General features: G+C 29.0%; 3 protein-coding genes across 5 annotated transcripts in view; 2 read left to right on the top strand and 1 right to left on the bottom strand.

Annotated features, from left to right (window-relative positions):
- The window catches only part of LOC129972102 (uncharacterized), a 37,778-nt gene extending 22,711 nt beyond the window's left edge, over nucleotides 1-15,067 (top strand). For both annotated transcript variants that reach the window (XM_056086087.1, XM_056086086.1), the window contains exons 3-8: nucleotides 873-1,082; nucleotides 6,438-6,583; nucleotides 6,698-6,810; nucleotides 9,217-9,482; nucleotides 10,904-11,067; nucleotides 13,287-15,067. In XM_056086087.1, the coding sequence (XP_055942062.1) occupies nucleotides 873-1,082; nucleotides 6,438-6,583; nucleotides 6,698-6,810; nucleotides 9,217-9,482; nucleotides 10,904-11,067; nucleotides 13,287-13,448 (1,061 nt within the window). In that variant the 3' untranslated portion in view covers nucleotides 13,449-15,067. The remainder of the gene's footprint in view (nucleotides 1-872; nucleotides 1,083-6,437; nucleotides 6,584-6,697; nucleotides 6,811-9,216; nucleotides 9,483-10,903; nucleotides 11,068-13,286) is intronic.
- A 986-nt stretch (nucleotides 15,068-16,053) lies between these two features.
- LOC129971397 (tubulin alpha-2/alpha-4 chain) lies at nucleotides 16,054-19,115 on the bottom strand. Its single transcript, XM_056085132.1, has 4 exons — nucleotides 18,988-19,115; nucleotides 17,342-17,889; nucleotides 16,731-17,258; nucleotides 16,054-16,474 (listed from the first exon to the last, which is right to left on the bottom strand). Exons 2-4 carry the CDS (start codon nucleotides 17,867-17,869, stop codon nucleotides 16,175-16,177), a joined length of 1,356 nt encoding a protein of 451 aa, XP_055941107.1. The 5' UTR covers nucleotides 17,870-17,889; nucleotides 18,988-19,115; the 3' UTR covers nucleotides 16,054-16,174.
- A 207-nt stretch (nucleotides 19,116-19,322) lies between these two features.
- Nucleotides 19,323-25,281, top strand: part of LOC129971396 (spatacsin-like) — a 56,892-nt gene continuing 50,933 nt past the window's right edge. For both annotated transcript variants that reach the window (XM_056085129.1, XM_056085128.1), the window contains exons 1-5: nucleotides 19,323-19,604; nucleotides 20,285-20,481; nucleotides 20,603-20,821; nucleotides 22,762-23,209; nucleotides 23,622-23,748. In XM_056085129.1, coding sequence (XP_055941104.1) covers nucleotides 19,432-19,604; nucleotides 20,285-20,481; nucleotides 20,603-20,821; nucleotides 22,762-23,209; nucleotides 23,622-23,748 — 1,164 coding nt within the window. In that variant the 5' untranslated portion in view covers nucleotides 19,323-19,431. The remainder of the gene's footprint in view (nucleotides 19,605-20,284; nucleotides 20,482-20,602; nucleotides 20,822-22,761; nucleotides 23,210-23,621; nucleotides 23,749-25,281) is intronic.

The following is a 25,281-nucleotide window of genomic DNA, read 5'->3' as shown; positions in this document are numbered from 1 at the left end:
GTAACGCGTCTTCCCCGTGACCTGGGCGTCCTGGGTTCGAGTCCCATTTTGGGCATGGTTGTTCTCTCTGTGAGGTGAGTGAATGAGCCCCCCCCCCCGCCTGTAAAAAGGGGTTGTGCAAGCGAGTGTGTGTGTGTGTGTCTGCTATCTACATTTGAGCTAGAAGTCAGATTTCTGCTCTCGGGTGCTTAGGGGTCTTTACCCTCAGAAGCTACTGCGCAAAAATTTGGCTTAAATAGTCACATGGCAGAAAAGAAAAAGAGACTGACAACTTGCCTATCACAGATGAGATTCAGTTTTCATACACATATAGTGTTCGTCAACGGATTCTAAAACCCTCCGCACTTTTGCGCATGCGTTAGGATGGGTTTAATTCATCAAAATAAGGATGAGAGGAAGGGTGAAATGTTTACATCTAATAATAAAGTAAATTCGGATTACTCGGAGACTAAATTAAAATAAAATAATACGGTCAGAAACGACGCGATGCTCATATACAAGTGAAGAAAAATAGGGCGTTATCAAGGTCAAAGAATGACGAAGAGTTCAGAAATGCGCTTATCCTTCCGCGTCTCACCCCTTAGTGAGATACAATCGCCGAAAAGTGGTCGTCTTAGGATATTGAAACTAACAGTAAAATGTTCGAAAACGACACAATTTGAATATTTAAGAAAGATCTAGAACCTTCCAGATCTTAAACAATAGAAAGCAATTTAAATAAAAGAATTCTAGACTTCGGATAAAACACAGTGGCTTGGATTCGAACCATGGACTAACCAATCTTAAACGAGATGCTGCGGCGACTGAGCCACGGCGATACGAGTTGTTAGTGTTAATACAGCAATATACATTAATTTTTATGAACATTTTAGCTGCTGGCGTGAAGTTCACAGATGAAAATTCAAATCAACAGGATTGCCGGACTCCCGACGGATCTGCAGGAACATGCACACCTTTACCGGAATGTCGACCTGTTATGGAAACTATTAGGTCGCAGATGCCTGTAATTTGCCGTTGGATAAGAGACATGCCAGTTGTTTGTTGCCCTAACCCGACTCTCTCTAGAAAATTCGATATTCCAGGTAAATGAATTTTACTTCCATTTACTAATTAGATTAGAGTTTTTTTAGATTTTGAGAGAGTTGGTGTTATGTTCTTGAAGCTCTTCTTTATTTTTTTATTTTTATTTATTTATTTATTATTATTATTATTATTTTACTAACCGTTTTGGTAATTAGTTGTTTCGCTTGAATTATTGATAGCGAAAAATTTCAATAAAATCTTTGAAGTATAGCCTAGTTTTAATGATCTTCTCAGCAAAGTGTTATCTGTTTCAAATTTTGATAAATATATAATTTATACCTTGCATCTGTTCTACTCATTGTGTTATGCATCTTCCTGTTCTCCTTATCCATTATCTCATCTAAAATGTAAACTTGAATCTGAAGCGGAAATGGTAATACTCCAATAAACTCAATAACTTGCTTGTTACTTGAAAAATAAATATAAATCAGGAAAACTAATTAAGGTTTTTTGTTGTTGTTGTTGTTGTTGTGTGTAGTACTGAATATGTTTCATAAATTTTGTAATATTAAAAAAAGTTTTTGCTAACATTTTTAATAAAAGATTTAATGGATTAAAATTAAAAATAAATAAAAGTTTAAGTTGAAAGATTGATCGTATATATATTTATATATTGTTTGACAACGGATTCTAAAATCCTCCGCGTTTTTGCGCATGAATTAAGACGGGTTTAATTCTTCAAAATAGGGGCGAGAGGAAAGATTAAAGAAGGAGATGTTTATATTTAACAATAAAATAAATTCGGATTACTCGCGGACTGAATTAAAATAACGTGAAAAAAATTGAATAAAAAGATATTTAATAAAACGAAAATCAAGGTCAAAGAATGACGAAAAATTCCGGAAATGCCCTCATCCTTCCACGTCTCTCCCCTTAATAAGATAGAATCGTCGAAAAGTAGTCGTCTTAGAATACTGAAACGAACAGTATCCAGTTATATTTTAGAAAGAAAGCAGCAGTGTTTAAAAATATATATGCTATCAAAATTTTCATAATTGCTTACTTTTGAAGTTAAGTCTTATCTGTAATTGCAACAAACCTAACCAAAAATAAAAAAATATATTAAAGTCATGCTTTAAAAGGAAATATTATGCTAAAAAATTGGGCCAAGGCTTCATGACTTGGCTTCTAAATACCGAAAGAAAAATTCAGAATAGAATATTTGTAGTCATATTGAAAATGATTTGCAATGAAATGATACAGTAACAGAAAAAAAATATTGTTGTAAAAGTAACTAAATATATTTTTAAATTATTTAAAATTTATTAAAATTAAAGGAAACGCACAGCAAATAAATTATTGTCACAGGTAGAAAAAGTGGTGTTGTTGGAAAAATTAATAATGTTTGGAATTTTGACACGGTATAAAAATCTTTTTTTGTGGTATAAGATTTTCCGAAATTATCAAAGAAAAACTATAAAATTTTCGTTACTTTTTTAAATAAATGATATTTTTAAAAATGTCCTTATTCCGACCCGGCAAATTATGTTTATGCAAAATTTCATAGCTCTAAATTCAGCTACCTTCCCTTTAAAATGCCAATACACATAGATACATTAAGTTTTATTAATAGTAATGATAGAGCTGAAATTTAGCGATTATTCTTAGAAGATTAAAAGAATGGTCTTTTTTCTTTTATTTTCTCAAAGAAGAGTCCTTTTTTGTCAATTTTCCTAAAACATATCATGAATTTTCTCCACCAACACAAAACATAATGCTTAAAATAAATTGGCAATGATGTTTTAAATAATATTAATATAAATTTAAAAATCGTCTGCAATAATGCAATGAATTGAGTGATTCAAAAAAATGAATAAACAATAAAAATGTATATATTTACCTGCATATTAAGAGGGTTTCTTCTTCCAAGAATATATTTAGGCTGTATGACCTGTTACGTGTGTCATATGACTGTGACGTCATATGAATTGACTATAATATGATGATTTTTCTTTGCACATCTTAATGAATGTGAAAATAGTTCTCAGACAGAAATATATGGAATAATTTTTGGGAAAACGTAACAAAGAATTAAAAAGTGCCAAAAGTGGTCTTCAAATATATTTTTGGAAATCTACAATATCTTTCTGAAATAAAAATTTTATGCGTTTGCATCTCTTTCTAGTAACAAAAGTGAAAATATCTTCTTTTGGTGTTTTACAAGATAGACTGTTTGGGAAAAATCGAATTTGACACTAATGTTCATTGGGAAGTGAAAATCCGCTCCTCGCATCGATTTTTTTTTCGGAATTTTAATTAAAATTTTGATTAATTGAAAATTAAGTCGCATATTGACATTTTTTTACTGTAACTTCCGTAAATATTATTAAACCAAAATAATTTTTACACTTTCATAAAATCCAAAAAAAATCAATCAACAAATTTAGCTGTTATACAGCTTTTATAAAAAATTTATTTTAACAATTTGTTAAAAACTTCAGTATTATTTGCATCAGTATTTTTCATTGTTATAATAAGAATCAAACCAATATAATTGCTTCATTAAATTTTTCAAAACTCTTTTTTTTTTACATAAGGCCCTCAAAAACGTAATAGCTTTTTAAAATACAAATTTTATAAATATTTTTTGCCTAATTTTAGCAAAAATCAAATCTGAAATATAACTTGTAACAATAAATTTATCTGCTGCAATGATTTCTATTTCCCCAAGATTACTTATCATAATTAAATTACAATTATTAATATGATGGGCTAACTAACTGGAATCTGAAAGCAATTACTATTTAATAAAAGTAAACAAACTAACAAAAAGGAATGCTTAAAATTCTTATTTTTTTACAACTCTAATTCTAATAACGATGTTATCAAATTATCATATAAACACACTAGAATCGTAAAAATGAAAATAAAAAGGAATTCGAATTTCTAATCCGAAACCTTGTTGCGTGATAATCTTTTAGGCTTAATTTTACGTCTAGTCTTCATCTGACTTGTTTGAATTAACAGCTACAATTTAAGAGCAACAATTTTTACAGAATCATGCAATATGCAAAAAAGAATACCGTGCTAGAAACATTATCAGTATACATTATCATCCACCGCCTTCTATAACACGGGCGGAGTTAAAAATAACCCCGCCCTGTTGGTCTGTGCCATTATCGGATATGGAATCCCAGGTGGCAACTAAGTCAGTGTTTTAATTTTTTTATTGTTCAAATTTATTGTTTATCGGCGTGCGGATAAACATAAGCGAGAATAAATAGGAAAGATGATTGAGCTGAGGTCTGCAATTTTTATTATTTTATATTAAGGCTGATTCATTATATTCTTCCTTCGTGGATCAAATTGAAGGTTATTTCTAATGTTTAATTTTAGCATTTTTGAAATTTTGTATTCGCTATTGCATTTCCTTGTTTTAGTGGATCATTTATTTCAATTCGATTTAAATGATTAATTTTGATTTAAGTTTTCTTGAACATTCTGCATTAAGAAGAGCCCTCTGCAAGAAAACAAAACTTTTAATGCTAAAAAGTTTTACAATATTACATATACATATTTACTACTAATTGTTATTAAAATAATATTTTTTTTATTTTATTTTTTAAGTACTCTACCAGTGTGTGTGAGTTTTTCTACTACAAGTTTCGTTAATTAATCTGTGACAAACATATCCGAGATATTGTTGAAAGGATAATAGACCGTCTAGACGGGCACATATTCTAGTTTTATTAATAAAAGTGAAAGTGAAAATTCTGTTGTGAAGTGACAGCACAAAGAAAGTTATTATCGTGAAATTAATGCACGTAAAATTACATAACGAAGATTTGATAAAATAATGATATTGGTTTGAATTGAATTAATAATGAAAATGATTGTAGTAACATTATTTTTGAAACTAATTCTAATTTAAAATTGGCATCACTGAAAATTACTTTTTTTTAGAATTTTAAAGTTTTTTTTTTTTAATAATATATGTTATTAAGGAAAAAGAACTTTATAAAATGTCTATTAATTCTTAATTAAATAAAATTTTGAGTTAATTCCCAGAGAACACATGCTACCCAAGAAGTAACAGTAATTTAGAAATATTCAATTTTAAAGCGTTCAAAACAATTTTTGTATCATGTTGCAATTTTTGCATGATCTAAATAATTTTGCATCGTCGAAAGTATAGCAGCTTAACAACATTTCCATGTTAAAATTTAATATTAACATGAAAAAATATTGTGTTTATGAAATTTGAGGAACGTTGATATTCCTTTTTATTTCTCATTTACTCAGTGTAGAGGAAGTAATATAATTGTCAAAAAATTCGAGGTCGAGATTTTGATGAATTTCCACATTTTAGTCCTCCCTCAGCACGAAAAATACATTTTTCGAAAAAAGGCTGTCTGTCTGTGACAAAGATAACTCAAAAACGGTTTGAGCTAGATGGTTGAAATTTGGTATACGGTCTTTACATCGAATTTGTAGATTTTTATCAAATTTCGAGTAAAATCTGTTTAGAGAAACTACGTCTGTCCATCTGTTCGAATATAAATTAACACGATAACTACAAAATAAAGAGAGCTAGATAGATACGATTCGGTGCACAGATTTAATATCTATAATATAGACATATGTCGAATTTTCAGCCAAATCCAACAATGGGTTGATTGTCTATACTCTCAGAAACATGTAAACGTGATAATTCAAAAACGCAAAGACTTAAATATATCAAATTTGGTATGGGATTTTGTGACTATAAGTACAGTTTTGTGTCAATTTTTTGGTTCAATTGGTTGAAAAAAACATATCTGAAACACAAATTAAATTTTTGGATAATCTTAACACGTGCCAGGGATTAATCGCCAAATAACTCGCCAAGAATGTCACGACAGATTCAATAAAGATTCTAAATTCAGACCAGAAGTTAGTAGTTCGTAACTATTGTACGCCAATGCCATGTAAGACGTTTCCTGGCATGACTAGTTTATTAGGGAGTATGCGAGAAAGTTTTGGGGAGACCATTCCAATTGTTTGTTTTTTACCAATGAAAATTTGTTTAAGCTTCCATTTCATAAAGTATTTTTTTTTTTAAATTTTAACTGTAAATAAATATTACACTTTTGTGGTATTACTCTTATGAATGTGGTATTCTAACATGTGGACAAACTCTTATCACAGTTCTTTCAATAGAAAAAATGATATTCCACCTGTTTTTTAGATTATATTGTGTTTTTCTTTATATCGACTTTCTTATCTGATTATAGATTCATATTTGAATCAATATTATTAAAGTTAGTTTTTATATGATTTGAAGATTTATACCTGGTGATTTTATATTCATATTCAGAATGCTTAAATTCCATTTAAGTTGGAGTTATCTGTAAATGACTCATTTCTTAAAATAGGCTGCGGTACTAGAACAATTCGAGGATTAAATCGAATAGCGAGGCAAGTTGCACGAACAATTCCTCTCGAATTCGGCGTCTCATCCGATAAAAGACCTTCGGTTGCTGGAGGAGAGGAATCCCAACTTGGAGCATGGCCTTGGATGGTAAGTTTGACGATTTTTTCATAAGAAAATTTTAAAAATTAACCCTAATGCAGAAATTACAAACTATCTTTATATATCCAACATCTATTTGCTAATTGCATCTGAATATTTCAGGCCGGCATTTACACAAGGAATTTTGGCATCGAAAACTTTTTATGTGGAGCTGCCATCATTAATAAGTGGCATGTAGTGACTGCAGCGCATTGTTTCCGTACAAGAGGAGGCGCGTAAGTGTTTTTTTTTTTTACTTGTAAAATTTTATAAAACATACAGACTTTTTTAAATGCAGTAGTAAGTGCGCTAAACTATCAAACTTTTGATCGGAACTTTTTTTATCAATAGCATTTTGAATAGAAGGAGTTTATACTTTTTATTATACTCTGTTTCACCCTAACTTGGCAGTATTGTAAAAGGCAGAAAATGTGACGCTCCGCGTTGGAAAAGAGTTCCCCATCAATTCCGCCTTTAAAATAGTTAAAATGCTCAGAAAGTTATCAAATAATATCATAAATTACAGAAATCCTTTTTTTTATCAGTATGTATTTAAAATTATTCTCAAGTTAGAAGTGTTTATCTGTTAAGTTACCAGGTTGCGAACGAATAAAACGAAACGATTGACATAATGAATTCCACTTTCGCTAGAACCGGTCTTCAAGGTCAAATATTTGGCGCACTTTTCTTTTACGTCTCCGCCAACTCAGCTTCATTTAGTTCCCAACCATTATCATCTTTCGTACTTTCTTATTCTCGCTTTTTTACCAGCTGATATTTTTGATACTATTAATCACATTAGTAGTTATTAGTTTTGATTGTTGAATATTTATTCGATTCGTCATTTCTATTCACTTCTAAAATGTCTGAAAAAGAAAAAGTGTTATCACCGAATACGCTTTGCACATCTTTAAGACGAGTGAAATCAACAAAAAGTGCAACATGAAAACAGAAATAAAGGCATCCAGTCCTTTAAGTACCCCTGGAAAGAAGCAACTTGGCTCAGTAGGTAAACATTCAGGTCATCTTATGAAAAAGTAAATATGATGATGTAAAAATGATGATTTTACATTATCCTGTATCTGACGAAAAATCCATGCATTTATTCGTAGAAATGAGATCCCAGCAATAGATAAAGTTTTAAAAGATGTGAACGATGATACAGATATCTTTTCTGAAAACATTAACCGAACTAAGCTTTACAGAATATTGAAAGATTTAGGGTTTTCTTTTGAGAAACGATGAAACGAAATGAAATAACTTTAATGATTTATTAAAATAATGCATCAATAATATTGAAAAAAAATAATGAAAATAAGGAAAAAATTAATTCTCTGGTTTAAAATGATAATATAATAAAGTAAATAAATATTTACTATTTGGCGAAAAATTGGCGAGATAAAGTTCCGCCAGCGATCTGCATTTCTAGTAACTTTATAGTTTAAAGTAACCCAGTGCCTCTCACAGCGACTGTGATTCGGCATACCTAGAATATACACTACTGCCAAGTTAGGGTGAAACAGAGTATAGCATTAAAATTTATACAATTACACGAATAAAATATAGTTGAGCGTATTATTTAATTAAATGTTGCGCTTTATGACATAATGTGCTTGGGTCTATCATCTAATGTACTATGAATGCCATTTGTGCTATGAGGTAATTAATCTCTCCCCCCCAAAAAAGCGCAAACTTAAAAAAAAAAAAAGCAGTGTTAAAAATTGTTTCTTTCTATCATTATAATGCTAAAAATAATAATAAAAAATTGCAATAATTATGTCAAAATGTTACAAGTTTCCTGCAATAATATTACATGATTAAAAAAAAAAAATTGTGAAAATTCGAAGTAAAATTTTTTAGATAATATCATACTTACTATCATGTTCTTTTCTGCATAAAGTTTTCTTAATTTATTGATATGCTTATTTATAAAATAGTTCATTAAAAATTAAAGTAATTTAATTAATTTTCAAATATTATAAATTAAAAAAAATCAGTGCAATTTTAAATAAACGCTTATAATGCCAATGTGTGTAAATGATTCTAGTGTGGATAGCACAAGAATTTAAGAAACCTAAACAAAACGTTTAGGAGATGAAAAATAATGAAATTCTTGATTAAAATTATAATCTTAAAACTAGAACTAAAATAAGTACAAAATAAAGAATAAGCATTTATTTTTGAAAGAATTATTCTTAAAGTGGGTTTACACCCTAGCAGATACAGATCATCCAGTAAGTCCACGCATACGCAGATGCTTGAATAGTAGCAAGTACTTGTCCCGTCGAGACAAGAACTTGCTATTACTTGCTCTCTCAGCGCATGCGCAATCTTCCTTCTGCTCATGCGTGACATACTGGAATCTTATAACTAGCTGAGTGTAAACCCATCTTACGAATCTTACGAATAATAGATGGACGATCGCTACAATGTTTTCTATGTGACCAGAAACAGCCACGTATAGAGTAATTATTACATTCAAATTAAATTTCCTACTTTATTGAGTTATTGTATTTTACTATTGTTTACAAGGAAATTACAGCTTTGTTATTCTGAGCAATTGTTTTGAATTATCCTGTATTTAATATGAGTGGTTTAATGTACCATAAAAATAAGTAAAAAAAAGGAAATTTATTTTGCAGCCGTGTTCTTCCAACCCGCTATACAGTCCGAGTGGGTAGCATCAAAGTTCTGGAAGGAACTCAGCATCTCATTGACTCCATCATCATTCATCCGCAATATTTGCCTCGAGAACATTACAATGACATCGCTGTCGTCCGACTCAAGGAGCCCATCAACTTCGAAAGCAATGTCCGGCCCATCTGCCTGCCCACTTCACCGGAAATCCGACGCAAGCAGTTGCTGGGCAAAGAGGTCACTGTCACTGGATGGGGAGATCAGGATTTTGGTAAGAAACAATCAAAACGAATTGAAAAGAATAGCAACCTTATTAACACAAAATGCCGAACAACATTGTTATGATATCTTTCCGACATCGACCGATATTCAAAACATTAAGGAAATATCGTACATTACCTTGTGCTAATGGGGAATATTATTTATGTAGGACTGGGTGGGACAAAATGCCCATTCAATCCCATTTGGATCAGTGTCTAGGGTACTGATTAAGAAACTTTTAAAGAAAAACAAATAGTTTATTTACAGTAAACAAAATTAAAAGGACATTAACAATTAGGACGGGAAACATTATTTACATTAAAGTTAGAAGTAAAATATTTAGATGGCACCAAGGGCGAAGCCTAACAAGATGTCTGCTCATAGCTAAGCTATGTAACGCCTCTCCTTCTCCGCTCTGCTCTGCTCTCGAGCTAATGCCAACAGCTCGCTTTTTCAAATTTATGGTCACGTGACCTAGCACCTTCGATTAGTAGAACCCGTGGTGCCATCTATTACAATACAATAAAACTAAATTGAATTGGATGCATTCAGTATAACAGTGGAATGGTAATGGCCACTAATTAAAACTCTACATTTATATATCCATATTTTCTCTGAGCCATACATCCATCAAATAATCATTCTGAATGACATAAATCTATGTGAACACATTCCTACTCAATTCCTTCACATCTATGTGAACTTATTCCTACTCAAATATTAACTCGATACTTCAATTTTGTAATTATTCGTGCATATTGCTTCTTATATTGTGCTGTTTTGATTTGAAAATACGATGCTTAAATGGTTCCAAACAGCTCTAAGAAAAGAACTTTACGCCTCTTGGAGCTACTTGAATGAAGATGACTATTTGCCGAGTTTCTTCTTGTTTTTAATTATACCTAAAGAAATACAATCAAAAAAGTTATAAGGGCATATAAACCAAACTGCTTAAGGTCATTTTGGACAATTTGTATCAACGCATCTTTTTTTAAAGATTTTTTTTCGTTTGATGGGTTTTTATGATATCAGATAAAGATGCTATGGTATATGTAAGATTACAGCCTGAACTTGTCCCGACATATTCAATAGTTTGGAATTTCCAAACACCTAGCGAAATCTTAAAGAAATTTTCGACTTATTTTTGTAGTTGACCCTTTGAAGTTGACCAAGTATTTACCCAAGTAATTCTGACAAATCATAATGTTAAGGCATTCCCCGAAATCGTTTTGGGGAAAAAAACTCCAACGAGCCTAATTCTGTGCAAACCAACAGGCGTTATCTTAATGTAAATTGAAAATGAGCTCAGTTGAATAGGAGATCAGTTGGATCTATAGGACAGTTCTTTATAGCTGAACTTAATTTTGAATTATTATTTTAAAATCCAAGTTTCCGTTAACACGATTTAATTGCCTACTTTTCTTTCGACAGGAGGAAAACGTGCCACAATCCTTCGTGAAGTGACTGTCAAAGTTATAAATATATCGTCATGTGACAAATCATACGAGCCGGTAAGAGGATCTACACTCCCAAGGGGAATCACACGTCAGTTCATTTGTGCTGGAGTACCAGAAGGCGGGAAAGATGCGTGCCAGGTAATTTTTAAAAAAAGTTTCTTGTTAAGACATAGTCACACTGGTTATGTAACTATGTCACACTATGTAAAGAGTATGGAGAGGCATTTTTTTAAATTTAGGAAACTGGGATATGGTTTCACTTCGCTATATCGAAAAGAGCATCCTCAGAGACATTCTCAAAATAGTATTTTGTTTTTGATTACTGGATTTAAATGGATTACTGGATCACTTTTACATTGCAGTGGAAAAATAAACTGAGTAGCTTAATTATTAGGGGCATCATTTGTTCAGAATCATCTTTGCAGCATGTGCCCAGATGAAATAAACTTCAGATGTTATATATTATAATGGATATAAACTTCGCTGTTAAAAAGCATATCCTTAACAAAAACACCAGCTAATGAATGCTCTGTTCACAGAGAAAATAATACAAATGAAGGGCTTTCAAAGCGATAGGTGTGTGGTCGCAAAAAGGGCCGATACCAGCATTTCGGAAATCTTCAAACTTCTTTTATCGCACAAAATGAATCAAATCTTTAGTCAATTAAGTCAAAATTTCAAATAAAACGTGAAACAAAGGGTAGAAATCATATGAGAATGAAAGAAATCTGAATCGGTCGAACGCGATATATGTAGAGCAACAACGAAACAAATTATAGCTCAATAAAACTCAAGGCTATCGCAAAATTAAGAGACGATTCTTTCAAATAATCCATCTAAATAGCCGGTGCCCAACAGAATTTCCTTTGATTTTGCTATGAAACAAACAAAAAATGATTGATTTGTGGATTGATAAGCACCAACATTTGATGAGTAGAAAAGGGAAGTCTGGTCTATCAGTTAACGTATGGCTAGGTCTATATGGCACATTTGTGGAAGAAATTGGGAAAATTCTGTTCATAGTTTTTCGAAACAACATCATTAAATTAGTTCAGAAAAAAACTAAGAATTTTGCTAGCATGGACTAATACGGTTTTAGCAGTTTATAGAGTGCTCCTTAAAAGAATATATGCTGTCATAAATGCCGAAAGATGGTTCAACAAGATATTAGTATTATGTAACAGCATGGTTTCTCATATTTTGACTTGCTGGTATATAAACAAAAACTGATTAAAAAATATGGATTTTTTTCCCCATTTCATCTTATTAAATGTTTTTGGTTTAAAGTACGGTTAAATATACATGTCTTTTCATTAATTGGAAAACCAAATAAAACCAACCAATATTTTAAGAATCAAGAAATTAAAAAAAAAAAGTGAGATTTTAATGTAGCATTCAGCCTTTTTTAAATAGTTAATTATGTTAAATTATCTCTTCGAATCAAATCTGCCATTTTGAAATTCGAATTAATGTATATTTAAACAAACATCGTACATCGATAGAAAATGCATAATATGAAGGATATTCGATAAAAACGCGCATCACCTTGCTGTAGACGGTTAAATAAATAATAATAATAATAATAAAAGGTCATTTTGCTTCGAATCGGAAAAGAAAGAAACTGTGCACATGTTTTGAAGCACTACTGGAGGCTATGTTCTTTTGAAAATAAACTTTTGAATATCCTCCTCCCCCACTTGAATGAAATTTATGTGTTAATTTTTAAGGGGGAATTCAGAATTCAAATTTTGAAATAATTTATAATAAATGGTTAACACTTCCAGCAACATAAATAAAACATTAAACTTCGACATCAAATTAGGCAATTCGACATAACCAGTCAATTCGACTTCGACATTAAATTATACCCATTTTAAATTTCTTGGGATATAAATATTGCCTAAACGAAATTTAATCACTCAAACAAAATCTTAAAAGTTATGCATTATTTCTTTTTCACAAAATAAATTTTTTTAAATATTAATCTTAGTGTAAATCAACCAGTGTAAAATGCATTTTTAGAGAATTCTTCACTTTAGTAAAATAATGCACACGAATTACAAATGAAATTCTAAATAATTTATTTTCAGTTCCATATTTTCTGTTTGAAAAAAAATCAAGATTTTATCTGATTAATTAATCGACATTATAAATCGGCATTTTTGTGAATTCCATAATTTTTAATTTTAGCTTTGCTTAATTTGTATTCCATACTCGTTAAAATAGACTAATACTCTTTATTTATATTATTAATATTAGAATTAATTTATATTAGAATTAAAGCTCCTTAATTATTTTTTGAATATTTTAATTTTTTTTTACTAATCACAGAACTAATGAAATAATTATTGTTTCAGCGTGATTCTGGAGGTCCATTGATGCTGCTAGAAAATTCCGTATGGATTTTAGTAGGTGTTGTTTCTTTTGGATTTCAGTGTGCTAAAGCAGAATATCCTGGAGTTTACACAAGGGTGACCGATTATTTGGACTGGTTGGAAGAAGTGGCTTCTGAGACTTAATAATGTGCAACAACCATGGTGTTTGAAACAGAAGAGAAGATTTTCAAAAAGAATTCATTTGGCAACTAATTCTGCTGAAAAGAAAATCAAGTTAACAGGGTGCGTAGTGAGAAACTGCTGCAAAAATTAAGTACTTTTAAGCACTTTTTAAGCATCTTAGGCTCCAAAATTAAGCACCTTTGTATAAGTATGCATGTATAAACTGCATATTTTCTAAGCATAGTATTTTTTTTTTTCTGTTTAAATGCATAATTTTTATCAAAAAAAAATTCTTAAAAATTAATTTTAAATGCTTATTTTTTGGCGCGTCAAATTCGTCCTGCTCTTTTCATATTTTCCGTTGATCGGACCATATCTCATATTCTTCTTTCGGAACACATAAATATTTAAATATATTCCTATCAAGCATAACTTAAATAAATTCTTCAACGTCTAAAACATTAAGAATCGAATGTTTTCCGATTTGCAATAGATATGACATTTTGTAATGCCCCTTCCAGATAACTATTCCAGTATTTTCATAAATGGCAATCCACATTGTTGAAGAAAAAGGGGGGGGGAGGAAAGAAAGAAAAGAAGGGAGGGGACATTAACCGTCATCTTACTACGTGCTGGAAACCTTAGAATGCTTCCCCTTTGTTGGTTTTCTTTTTTGATACATCTAGTAAACAAGCCTTTATGATCATGATTTCGAAATATCATATTCAAATTATGGTTAATAAAAACAAAAACAAAAGCTTTCTTCGTCTTCACGGGAAAATTAAGCACTTTTAAGTTGCTTAAAAATAGTTTTCAAATTTAAGCACTTTTCATGACGCTACGCACCTTGTAGTACTAATAAAAGCTAGTTTTCCAAATACAAGATCTTAAGGAGAATTATTGGAATGTTTTGCTTATAGTTTTAATTCAAACTGAAATAATTATATATTAGTCATTTGAAGTAAAAATATGAATCTTTGCAAATGATTCATTCCAAGTATACAAGTTGAATGTTTTTATATCTATCGATTTTCAGTGACAATAATTAGAAAAATAAAAACTGATCACTAAAATTAAAAATATCCAACATTATAATTTTTTATTAATTTGTCTCAACTAGATAATAATGTAGTGAAAACATGTTTACTGAAATTAAAGGATTATTTAAAATTAATGTTACAAATTGAAATTAAGCCATTTATTTAACACTAATTACATGAAATAATTAACTTAGTCTGAAAATTATGAGGGCACTAATTAGCTTTTGTAATTGTAATTGAATAAAATTGCATACTTCACATAAACAAAATCTCATTTCATTCTACCATTTTATTAACTATTATAGATATAATTATCATTCTTATTTCTTGAGTTTGCAATGATAGTAAGAGCTTCTGCAAAAGACAACCTCAACAAATAATCATTCATCTAGCATAGCAGTAGTTGTTACAACATTCGTATAACTCAATCCAACAATTATGCTATATTACCTCCAAACTTCTTTTTATAAGATATCTATTTTTCTTATAATAATGAAATGTTAAATTTAATGCAAGTTATCATACTCATCAAATCTCTGTAAATTCTCATGACATTGTTTATGTATATTTTTGATTTGTAAATAAATTTGTTTCACCTTATTTTGTGTATTTTTTTCTCCTAACAAAATATTGGTTTCAATACATTATTTACCATGTTTTGTAACATGGAAGGCTATGCCAAAATTTATTCAACTTCTTTCAACAGAAGAAAAATGAATTTAAGAAATATGAAGTCAAATATTGATTCTCTTATGGAGAAGCAGTTCTGAATTACTTGTTACTCATATAATAAATTACCTTTTTATTAGCATATTTTAATGAATATAACTTGGAGAAATTACTAATCTAATATAAATTATTGAAACAAAACTAATTTCCTAATCAGATATCATCATTCAAAATTTTTATTCAAGGAAAACTTACCTCTTGGGAAAAATGTCAATACAGCAGCACTTTAATGTTGAACCTAATAGTATCTTTAATTACACGATTTTCTTTCTTTTTATATTCCATATTATAAACATACTATATATAACTTAATGATAATATGAATGATCAAGAAATCTCTTGCTCTTAGCTGAAAAATATTTTGAACATTTAAGCAAAAAATTGTTCCATCATAGATCAAAAATATCCTCGCTTTTAATGGTCTTTCTAAAATGCACAACTTCATTTACAGCCTTTATCATTGTTCATTCCCAAAATATACATCTATAATGCTTATTTTATTACATCAGATAAATGAATAGAACAATATAAATTTTTTATCTTCATATATGTAATTCCTACTACTGAAAATTGTACCCGTTTTATTAAACACTAATTATGATCAGGCCTTGCTTTATATTATTTTTTTAATCGTGCTAGTTTCAACAATTTAATTTTTATACCCAGATATCTTTTCTATATTAAAATATATAGAAACATTTTTAAACCAAGAAAAACCTATTCTCGGCTTACATAATAATTATAAATTTTTAACAAAAACTCTTACCTAGATATAAGAGTAGTTAAAATGTATAATAAATTTTAACTCAATTTCAGTAATTTTAATTAAATACATGTGGTTAAAGAAAAGACAACAATTAAAATCAAAATCGGATTTATTTAGTTCAAAATTTCACAATTTTCTAGTAAAAAAAATTGGAATGAACACTTTAATGACAACGCATTAAGATTTCAAATTCCAGCTTGAAATCAAAAGAATTAAAATTCTTCATCTCCTTCATCTTCTCCACCTTCAGCAGAATCGATTCCAACCTCTTCATAATCTTTTTCCAGAGCAGCCAAATCTTCTCTGGCTTCAGAGAATTCACCTTCTTCCATACCTTCACCAACATACCAGTGGACAAAAGCCCTCTTGGCATACATAAGATCAAATTTATGGTCTAAACGAGCCCAGGCTTCAGCAATGGCTGTTGTGTTTGAAAGCATGCACACAGCTCTCTGAACTTTAGCAAGATCTCCACCAGGGACAACAGTTGGTGGTTGGTAGTTGATTCCCACCTGAAATAATAAAATGCAATTCTCAATTAGAACATTAAAAATTTTTTAAACTTAGAAACACCATTTAATCTTTCTGATCAAATTAAAATTGGATTACAGATGCAGTCACTTAAAACGTATCAAAATGACTAAAATATATTTTAGAATTGCAAGATTACAAAATCTTTCTTTAATGGAAACTATTTGCAGAAATATATAAATAATTTCATATATAAATTTAATATATTATATCTCTTATTAAGATGAAAAAACGTACCTTGAAACCAGTAGGACACCAGTCTACAAATTGAATTGTTCGTTTAGTCTTGATGGCAGCAATAGCAGCATTTACATCCTTTGGTACAACATCACCTCTGTACAAGAGACAGCAAGCCATATATTTTCCATGTCTGGGATCACATTTTACCATCTGGTTGGCAGGCTCGAAGCAGGCATTAGTGATTTCAGAAACAGTCAGTTGCTCATGATAAGCCTTCTCAGCAGAAATAACAGGAGCATAGGTAACCAGGGGGAAATGAATTCTAGGATAGGGCACAAGATTTGTTTGGAATTCAGTAAGATCTACATTAAGAGCACCATCAAACCTCAAGGAAGCAGTAATAGATGAAACAATCTGTCCAATAAGCCTGTTAAGGTTTGTGTAAGTAGGACGCTCAATGTCAAGATTTCTTCGGCAGATGTCATAAATAGCTTCATTGTCAACCATGAAAGCGCAATCAGAATGTTCCAAGGTAGTATGAGTAGTAAGAATGGAGTTGTAAGGCTCAACAACTGCTGTGGATATCTGTAAAAAATTGACAAAAATTTTAAATTTAATACACAGAATACATAAATAATAAACCTTTCAACCATTAAAATTATTTTTACCTGAGGAGCTGGATAAATAGCAAATTCCAATTTTGATTTCTTGCCATAATCAACTGATAATCTTTCCATCAACAAAGAAGTGAAACCTGATCCAGTTCCACCACCAAAACTGTGGAAAATCAAGAAACCTTGAAGACCAGTGCATTGATCAGCCAGTTTACGGATTCTATCCAATACTAGATCAACAATTTCTTTTCCAATTGTATAATGGCCTCTTGCGTAATTGTTAGCAGCATCTTCTTTACCAGTAATCAGTTGTTCAGGATGGAACAACTGCCTGTAAGTGCCAGTACGGACTTCATCAACAACAGTTGGTTCCAAATCCACGTAAACAGCTCTAGGAACATGTTTACCAGCTCCAGTTTCACTGAAGAAGGTATTGAAGGAATCGTCACCGCCACCTATTGTTTTATCACTAGGCATTTGACCATCAGGTTGGATTCCATGCTCCAAACAATAAAGCTCCCAGCAGGCATTACCAATCTGGACACCAGCTTGGCCAACATGTACACTGATACACTCTCGCATTTTTATCAAATATTAAGTATCTGAAAGAAAGAAAATTTTGAAATCAATTTCTAAAAAAAAGCAGTTCTTAGCACAGTATACATTTCCTGTAATAGTCATGTCATTTAATTAAAATACTTAATTGCAACTATTCAGATTTAAACCTAGTTTTAAAATTTTTAGTGTAATAACATTAAAAGCTAGCAAAAGATAAAAACTAATAAAGGAAGTTCCCAACAATCATACTTAAAAAGTATGAAGGATTTGCATAATAATCGACGCTCTAACAATATTTTAACAATACGAGAATTTTTTTAAACAAGTCTTATTAATAATAGAAAAAAACTTTCATACTAAATATTACCTAATTAGTCGAAAAACATTTTGTTTCACGATTAGATTATATTACAACATATATCTTTAAATAAAAAAAAATATGTCGAGTTTATTACAAGTCAACATGTAATTGATCAGAAATAAGACAGTACACATGCGGAATACTAAACTATTTACTACCTAAAATATAACGGCAGATGAAAAAAAAAAAAAAAAAAACTACATAAATTTGTGAGTATATATATATATATATATATTTAAGAGAAATTTGCTTTATTGAACGAAAAACAAAAATTCAATTCCCTGACCACACCTTAGAATTCAGAAACAAATTTAAAAGCCCGTTAGCTTTTGAACTTAGACAAAATAATCAATTAATTTTAAAAAAAGTACATTTTAAATAATCGAGGGAAGAATAATGAAATCAAAAAACGAAATTTAAATAAGCAAATTTTGAGCTTTAAATAAGCATTCGGATGGGATGACTCATTGTAGTTTTAAGTTGTTTCCCATTTTGCACTAAAAAGTCATACTCGCTGACTTGACAGATAAGTTTGTATTGATTTAATTCAAAAATAGTAGGCTAAATATTATTAAGAAAATATGGTACTAAAATTTTCTGAAGATAAATCTACTTGCAGGTTTTTACTGGTATTGTTCAAGGTGATTCACCTTGTGAACTAACATTAATGAATAAAATTTTTAAATATTTTAATTAGTACGTCATTAAAATACTCAAAAAGTTATAACTATCAATATATATCAGTAATATAAGAAAAATTTTAAAAAGAAAATTGACTTACATTCAGAGAATTACAAAAATGACAACAGATATTACTCGTCCGTCGATTGTTGCAATAGCTTCCGGAAATAAAAAGTAAAACCGTTTATAAAGCGGGAAACGCCTAAAAAGTCAGTTATGGTTACAGGCTTATTAACTTTGAAAGTTTCTTTGTTTTTCAAGGATAATCATTAAAAAGAAATCAAGCATCCTTTAAGAAAAAAATAGAAAAGGAAAAAGAAAAATACTTAAAAAAATTATCCTACATTAGCAAATTTTAAAACAAAACATTTTCAAATATGTAGCAGAAAAGTGAAATGGAATGAAGCTGTCAGTCACATGCTTATGTTTAAAGTTTGTTATGACTGTGAGTGTTCATAACGGTAGGATGTCAAAATTGCGAGACTATTAAATTGTTTTCTTTTGCTTTCAGTAGTAGTTATGAAGCTTTGATTTTCTGGACGTTATGGCTTTAGAAAAGTTGTTAGTCAAAAATTTTCCTGAAATAGGTGATAATATTGATTCAATTATTGCAACATCTGATTTAAATCTTCTCAGCATTCACTCTGTAGAAAAAACACTTTTAATCTCACTTCTTAAAAGACCAGGACATTACTTGACTTTTAACAATGTGGAAAAGTAAGTTGGAAATCCGATGAATAATATCTCAAGCTAAATATATCAATAGTATTTATTCATTTAGCTTTGAATTTTACTTCAAATAATATATTTTCGAATAAACCTAAATTCTTTTCTCTCATATACTCATATATTCACAAATTAGCAATGAGGAATCAAACAGTAAAAATTGAAAAAGTATATTATTCATTTATGTATTATAAAGGCTGCTATTATTCATTTGTAAATCATATCTTCTTTCCAAACTTTTATCGTTAGTCACGAAAAAGTAAAGATTTCTGAAAAACTTTAAGAAGAATCGCGGCAATAAAAACTTGATGAATCCAAAAAATATAATGAATATTGAAAAATATCTTTTGTAATATAATTTTGACATTTAGAAAGTATGTAGATACTTCATAAATATAATTCATCGATTAAGTAACTCCAATATTCAGCAAAACAAACATATTTTATAAAAATTTAATCATAATTAGTTCCACTTCAGAGTTATATAAAGTCTATTAACCAGTGAATTTATTTCCTAAAACATATCTTAGTAAAATTTATGGTTGGTTCATCAAATTGTTTAAATTCATTTCATTGCATAATGTTGGGCACTACTGGATATTTGTGAGTTCTAACTATAGGGATTATTTAAATATTAAAAATTAATTGTTTGCAACATTTTGATTTTACAGATTTGCATGGCAAGAAGATAATTACAGCCAAGAAGATTACAGACTGCTTGTAGTTAATGATCAAAAAGAGATCTGTTATCATTCAGTAGAAGTGAAATTCTGTTGTGATCAAGAGCCACCTGTACAGTTTTCCAAAAAACAGCTGGCAAAATGGAATTTGAAAACTGTCTTCCAATCTTTTCAAGAAATAGCAAAAAGTAATATGCTGTTTGAAGAAAAAAAAAAAATAATAATAATAAAATTTATTTATTTTGGAAAATAAATTGCAGTTTAAATTAATAACCCAGCCTCTTACATATAGTTTGTACCTTGTTGCAGGTCTTGCTGATGTATCTAATATTACCATTCTCAAATTTGAAGCCAAGGAAGCTGTGTTTCTGTTTGATGGAAAAGTTGTTGCATCTTTTTTTCCATCATCTGAAACTTATCCTCATATAATGTCAATTGTTGATTTACGTGATGATAATCCTTCTCATAAGAAAGTTTTACTTTCAAAAGAGAAACTGTTTGCTCTTAATGATTCTGGAACAAAATTAAGTATCCTTTTTTCTGTTATTTGTTTGAAGAAATTAATTTTCTCAAATCTGCATGTTCTCTAAATATATTTTTCATTTTACTCTTGCTTTTGATTAGTCTTGGCCTAATTAGTTTCAGTTTGCCTTGAATTGTTTTGTGCTTAGTATAAATATTAGCTCAAAATGTTATTTTGTATTAGACTGGCAACTCTATTATACTATATACAAATGCTTCATATAAATACTGCAAATTTATCAAAAAATAGCATATTTATTGAAATTGTCTTACATTTTTGCATACTGTTTGTCTTATAAAAATTATTAGTACTCATAGAACTAAGGTAAATTTGTTTTTAATGTTTATACCATTTGCTTATGGAAATGAGATCATAGTTGCCTGGTGGTAAGTTTAATTTTTTGTCCAAAAGTTTCTGATTCAAAACCTAATTTCATTGAAGAACAGCATAAATCCATTGGTGCTAAATGTTTTATTTCTGGTGTGACATGGAAGCTTGGAGAGAAGTGTGCCAGCTTGGGTTCAATTCTGATATTTTAATAGCTCAAAATTATAAGGTCTTTCCCTAATGGTTCTTGTCCTACTTTTAAATACAACATAAATGTATCTAAACCAAACCAAACCAAACCGTTTGTTGAAATGTTTAACAATTTTTCACAAGAAAAGAGGGGGAAGGGAGGACATTTTTGTTATCTTGAAATTGCATGAACTATATTTAAATCTATTGTTTCTGTTTCTGATATACTAAGTAGTAAATTAGTAATTTTTTACCTTCTATTCCTCATTGTAGTGTAATGACATAAGGACAGAATTGCAATTTCAATGAAATAATTGCTATTTATTGGAAAGTTGAAAAATTTCATATAAGTTGTGGAATGTGCATTAATACTATAAAATATTTATAAGATATAGGTATTAAAACCTCCAAAAATTACTTGTTTTGATAATGTAATTAAAATTTGTAAAATGAATGTCCATATGTTAAAACATTGAGAATACTATCGTAAATAATGTACATTATTAAGAATATAGTGTAATAATTTTCTTTGATGAAAGTATTTGACTTTTCTGTTTTTATTCCTAATTCAACTTTGCCAATATACTGTTAAGAGTAAATCTGCGAGAGTAAATAATCCCAGTAAGAAAAATGAAAACTTTTCTTTCTGTTAGAATTTTTTTATTATTATTAAATTTTGGCAATTTGGTTTTAATTATCTTTTACTTGTGATTCTAGTATAAGAACATTTTAAAACTTATTTAATTGGATTTTTTTTCTTGTAATTGCAAAAATGCAAAATCTCTTATCTTACTTCATTTAGTAAATCTCCCATCTGATATAATTTGAAAATCACTTGTCTTTCTCTAATAATTTAACGGTCATATATTTTTTTTAAAAAATTATCAAATGCTTTTGTATATTAAAAATGCTAATAATAAGTAAATTATTTTAGTTTTTTTAAATCCAATAAGTTTTTTTGCTTAAATACTTTATTTATTTACTTTATTACTTTTTTACGCTTATACAAATGTTTGTTCTTCTAAATATGAATTTTTAAGAATAAAATGATATAATGTATCGTAATGAACTGTTTTCACTCTGTAATAATGATTAGCAGTCATTTGTCACCTAAAATCAATAATTGTTACATAATAAAATGTAAAAATTGTTTTAACATTTATTTTAAAAATAAATCTTCTCTCAATAGTATATCTCCTTTATAATAAAGTTAGCCTTAAAATGATTCCATTGAATTAAAAAAAAAAATGTGGTTAATGAAATCCTAAATAATCATAATAAGATATCATTTTCATAAGTGTCATTTTGAGTTTGTTGTGTGTTAGTCATTTAAATTTGAATGCTTCATAAAAATTTTAAAATATTAATATTTGTCTTTGCATATTTATTTTACTTGTTTCTCAGAGAACATCCTTAACTTCTTCTTTAGCTATTTATTCTTTTCTGAACAACTCGAAATTATTTGAATTTGGATTCTCTGACTATGGCCTTAAACATGTGAATGGTGGAGCTGTGAAAAATTTCACTGTTAATTTGACTATGGATTTATTAATTTTTTATACAGAAGATGGACAAATATATTCTATGCCTTTAAATATATCTAGTCAATCATCAAAGACTTCTGCTGCTTATTCAACAGGAATAGTGACAGCCTTCACAAAGCACTTCCCATCTGTAAAAAGATTAAATAGTCCTAGACGTTACTCAACATCATCTGGATCTCTACTGCCATTAAGTTTTACTTGTAATACCGAAGGTTTAATATTGAAAGATTTGTTTGTAATAGAAAATAAATTATGCTTTTCATACTACAGTGATTCTGAATGTCTTGTAGGAGTTCACACATTTGATTCTGATCGATCAACTATGAGCGAAAGGTAACCATAAAATATTTTTTAAATATATAAAAATTTCTTTTTACTATTTTCTTTTTGATAGTAGCTTGTTTTGTGAAATGCTTTTTTATTCATAATTAGACAAAAGCTTTTGGAAGATTTTTTTCACCATCACCATTTGGAAGATTTTTTTTATGTTAAGTTTTCTTTAAGTTATTAAATTCTCACTTAATAGAAAATTAAGGGAAAAAAAAAAAAAAAAAAAAAAACTCATCATTTCAGAAATTTATTGTATATTCTTTTTCTCATATTGGCAAAATTTAAATTATCATACCTGTTTTAAAGCATATTTTAAAAAATCTTTTAGGAAGTAATTTTTATAAAGATTATTAAATATTTTTGCTATATTTTTATGTTATTATTAATTAATTAAACTCAATTTCTTATTGTCTAGATTTAACAAACCAGCTTTTTTTGTGAAAAGTGGATCTGAAGAAATTCCTTTCCCTTTATTGCTTTTTAATGAGAATAAAATTTTCTTATTACTCTATGATATTGAACAAGACAAACTTGTGAATGAGGTATGTTTCAAAGACTAATGCTCCATATACACTATGTATATATCTTATTCTCAGTATGTATTATGATTTGTCCTTACCTACTAGTAACTAGTAAAAAATGAATTAAAAAATAACTAGTAAAAAATGTGATTCATTACTGAAATAGATGTTTGTATCCCAGTATTCTGAAATTTTTAGAGCGATTGTAAAAATAAGTTACGTTTTATGATATTTTTTTTAAAATTGCATCCTGTTCTATTGTTAGTTAAATACAAATTTAAAATCAATGTCAGTTGCTTTGATTAATATTTAATATTTCAGAAAGTGTCCATTTAACATGACCTTTATATACTCAAAGTAATTCCTTCATTTATAACAATATTTTACTATATCTATTAACAAGTGCTATTTCTTTTATGAATGTATTCCATACAATACCTCATACTAATGCTATTAAAACATTTTAATGAACTGATTTTCTTAAAAATTTAAAAAAAATTATAGTGTGTCAGTAAATTACTTCAAAGTATTAAAATATTTGTAACATGTGATATTGACTTTTATTAAATTTAGCATTAGAAAATTTTTACTTAGTACATATAAAATTGTTTTAATTTTTTATCATAACTGGCAATTGAGTTTTTTTTTTATAAAAATACTATTATGCATCTGTAGAGTTATTAATATTTTGTATAATTACTATAAGGAATTTAAAAATTTAATGCCTAAAATTGTATTTCATATTAACATCTGAACAACAACAAAAAGAAGAGAGAAAAAAACCCATTTTTATTTTTTAATCATTGGAATAATCTGATTTTCATATATAATAGGATACTATGCTGTATTTAATTGAAAAGTGGGGGGGAGGATAGTATATATCTTTTTTTTTTTTTTCTTGTTTCCTACTATCATGCAATTCAATGGAATTCAGAGTGCAAACCTTCTAATTATTTTGTTAATTTTACTTATTGTTTCAAACTGTACTTTCCAAAAATTTAATAATTGTAATCATTTTGGTACTTTAAATAAAAATCAATTTACTAAGAGAGAAAAAAAAATAACTAAGCCATTGATTTTCAAAGTTTATTAATCATAAAATCATAGTAAAGAAATGACAAGTATACAAAAAAATAAAATAAGTATTGGGTGGAAATTGTATTTGACTTAAATAAAAAGCTAAATAGTGTGAATTGATGTGACTGATGAATAGATCTTTAATTTACATATGGTTTTCATTCATAAAGGATAATGCTTCTTCCTACAATATTTTTTATATAATTTTGCCCCCCCCCCCCCGATAAAAACAACTCATCATATGAGCCACATTGCTTTGGTGTTAAGATATCAGCCCTAAAGCCAGAGAATTCCATGTCTAAAACTTAATTCCATGAAAGACATATTGTTTTAGCAGATCTGATGCATGCTAGATACTTTGGGACCAAATATTTTTCTGCTTTTATGATGCAGTCTGATGCATGTTAGATTGATTAGTCCTAATGCTGGCTTGGCACAGGAGTTTGAAACGGGAGGGTTATCAGCTCAGATGTCGTC

The sequence above is a fragment of the Argiope bruennichi genome, chromosome 6, assembly GCF_947563725.1.
Source record: "Argiope bruennichi chromosome 6, qqArgBrue1.1, whole genome shotgun sequence".
NCBI classification, from domain to species: Eukaryota; Metazoa; Arthropoda; class Arachnida; order Araneae; family Araneidae; genus Argiope; species Argiope bruennichi.
The sequence above is the reverse complement of the archived record's forward strand: the minus strand, read 5'-3'. Positions and strand labels throughout refer to the sequence as shown.

Excerpts from the sequence above, each read along its gene's own strand:
- LOC129971397 (XM_056085132.1), bottom strand. The coding sequence starts at position 17,869 with ATGCGAGAGTGTATCAGTGTACATGTTGGCCAAGCTGGTGTCCAGATT. Across the intron at positions 17,259-17,341 it reads CTATTTATCCAGCTCCTCAG|ATATCCACAGCAGTTGTTGA; the intron begins GTAAAAATAATT and ends AATTTTTTACAG. Across the intron at positions 16,475-16,730 it reads GGTGTCCTACTGGTTTCAAG|GTGGGAATCAACTACCAACC; the intron begins GTACGTTTTTTC and ends TTATTATTTCAG.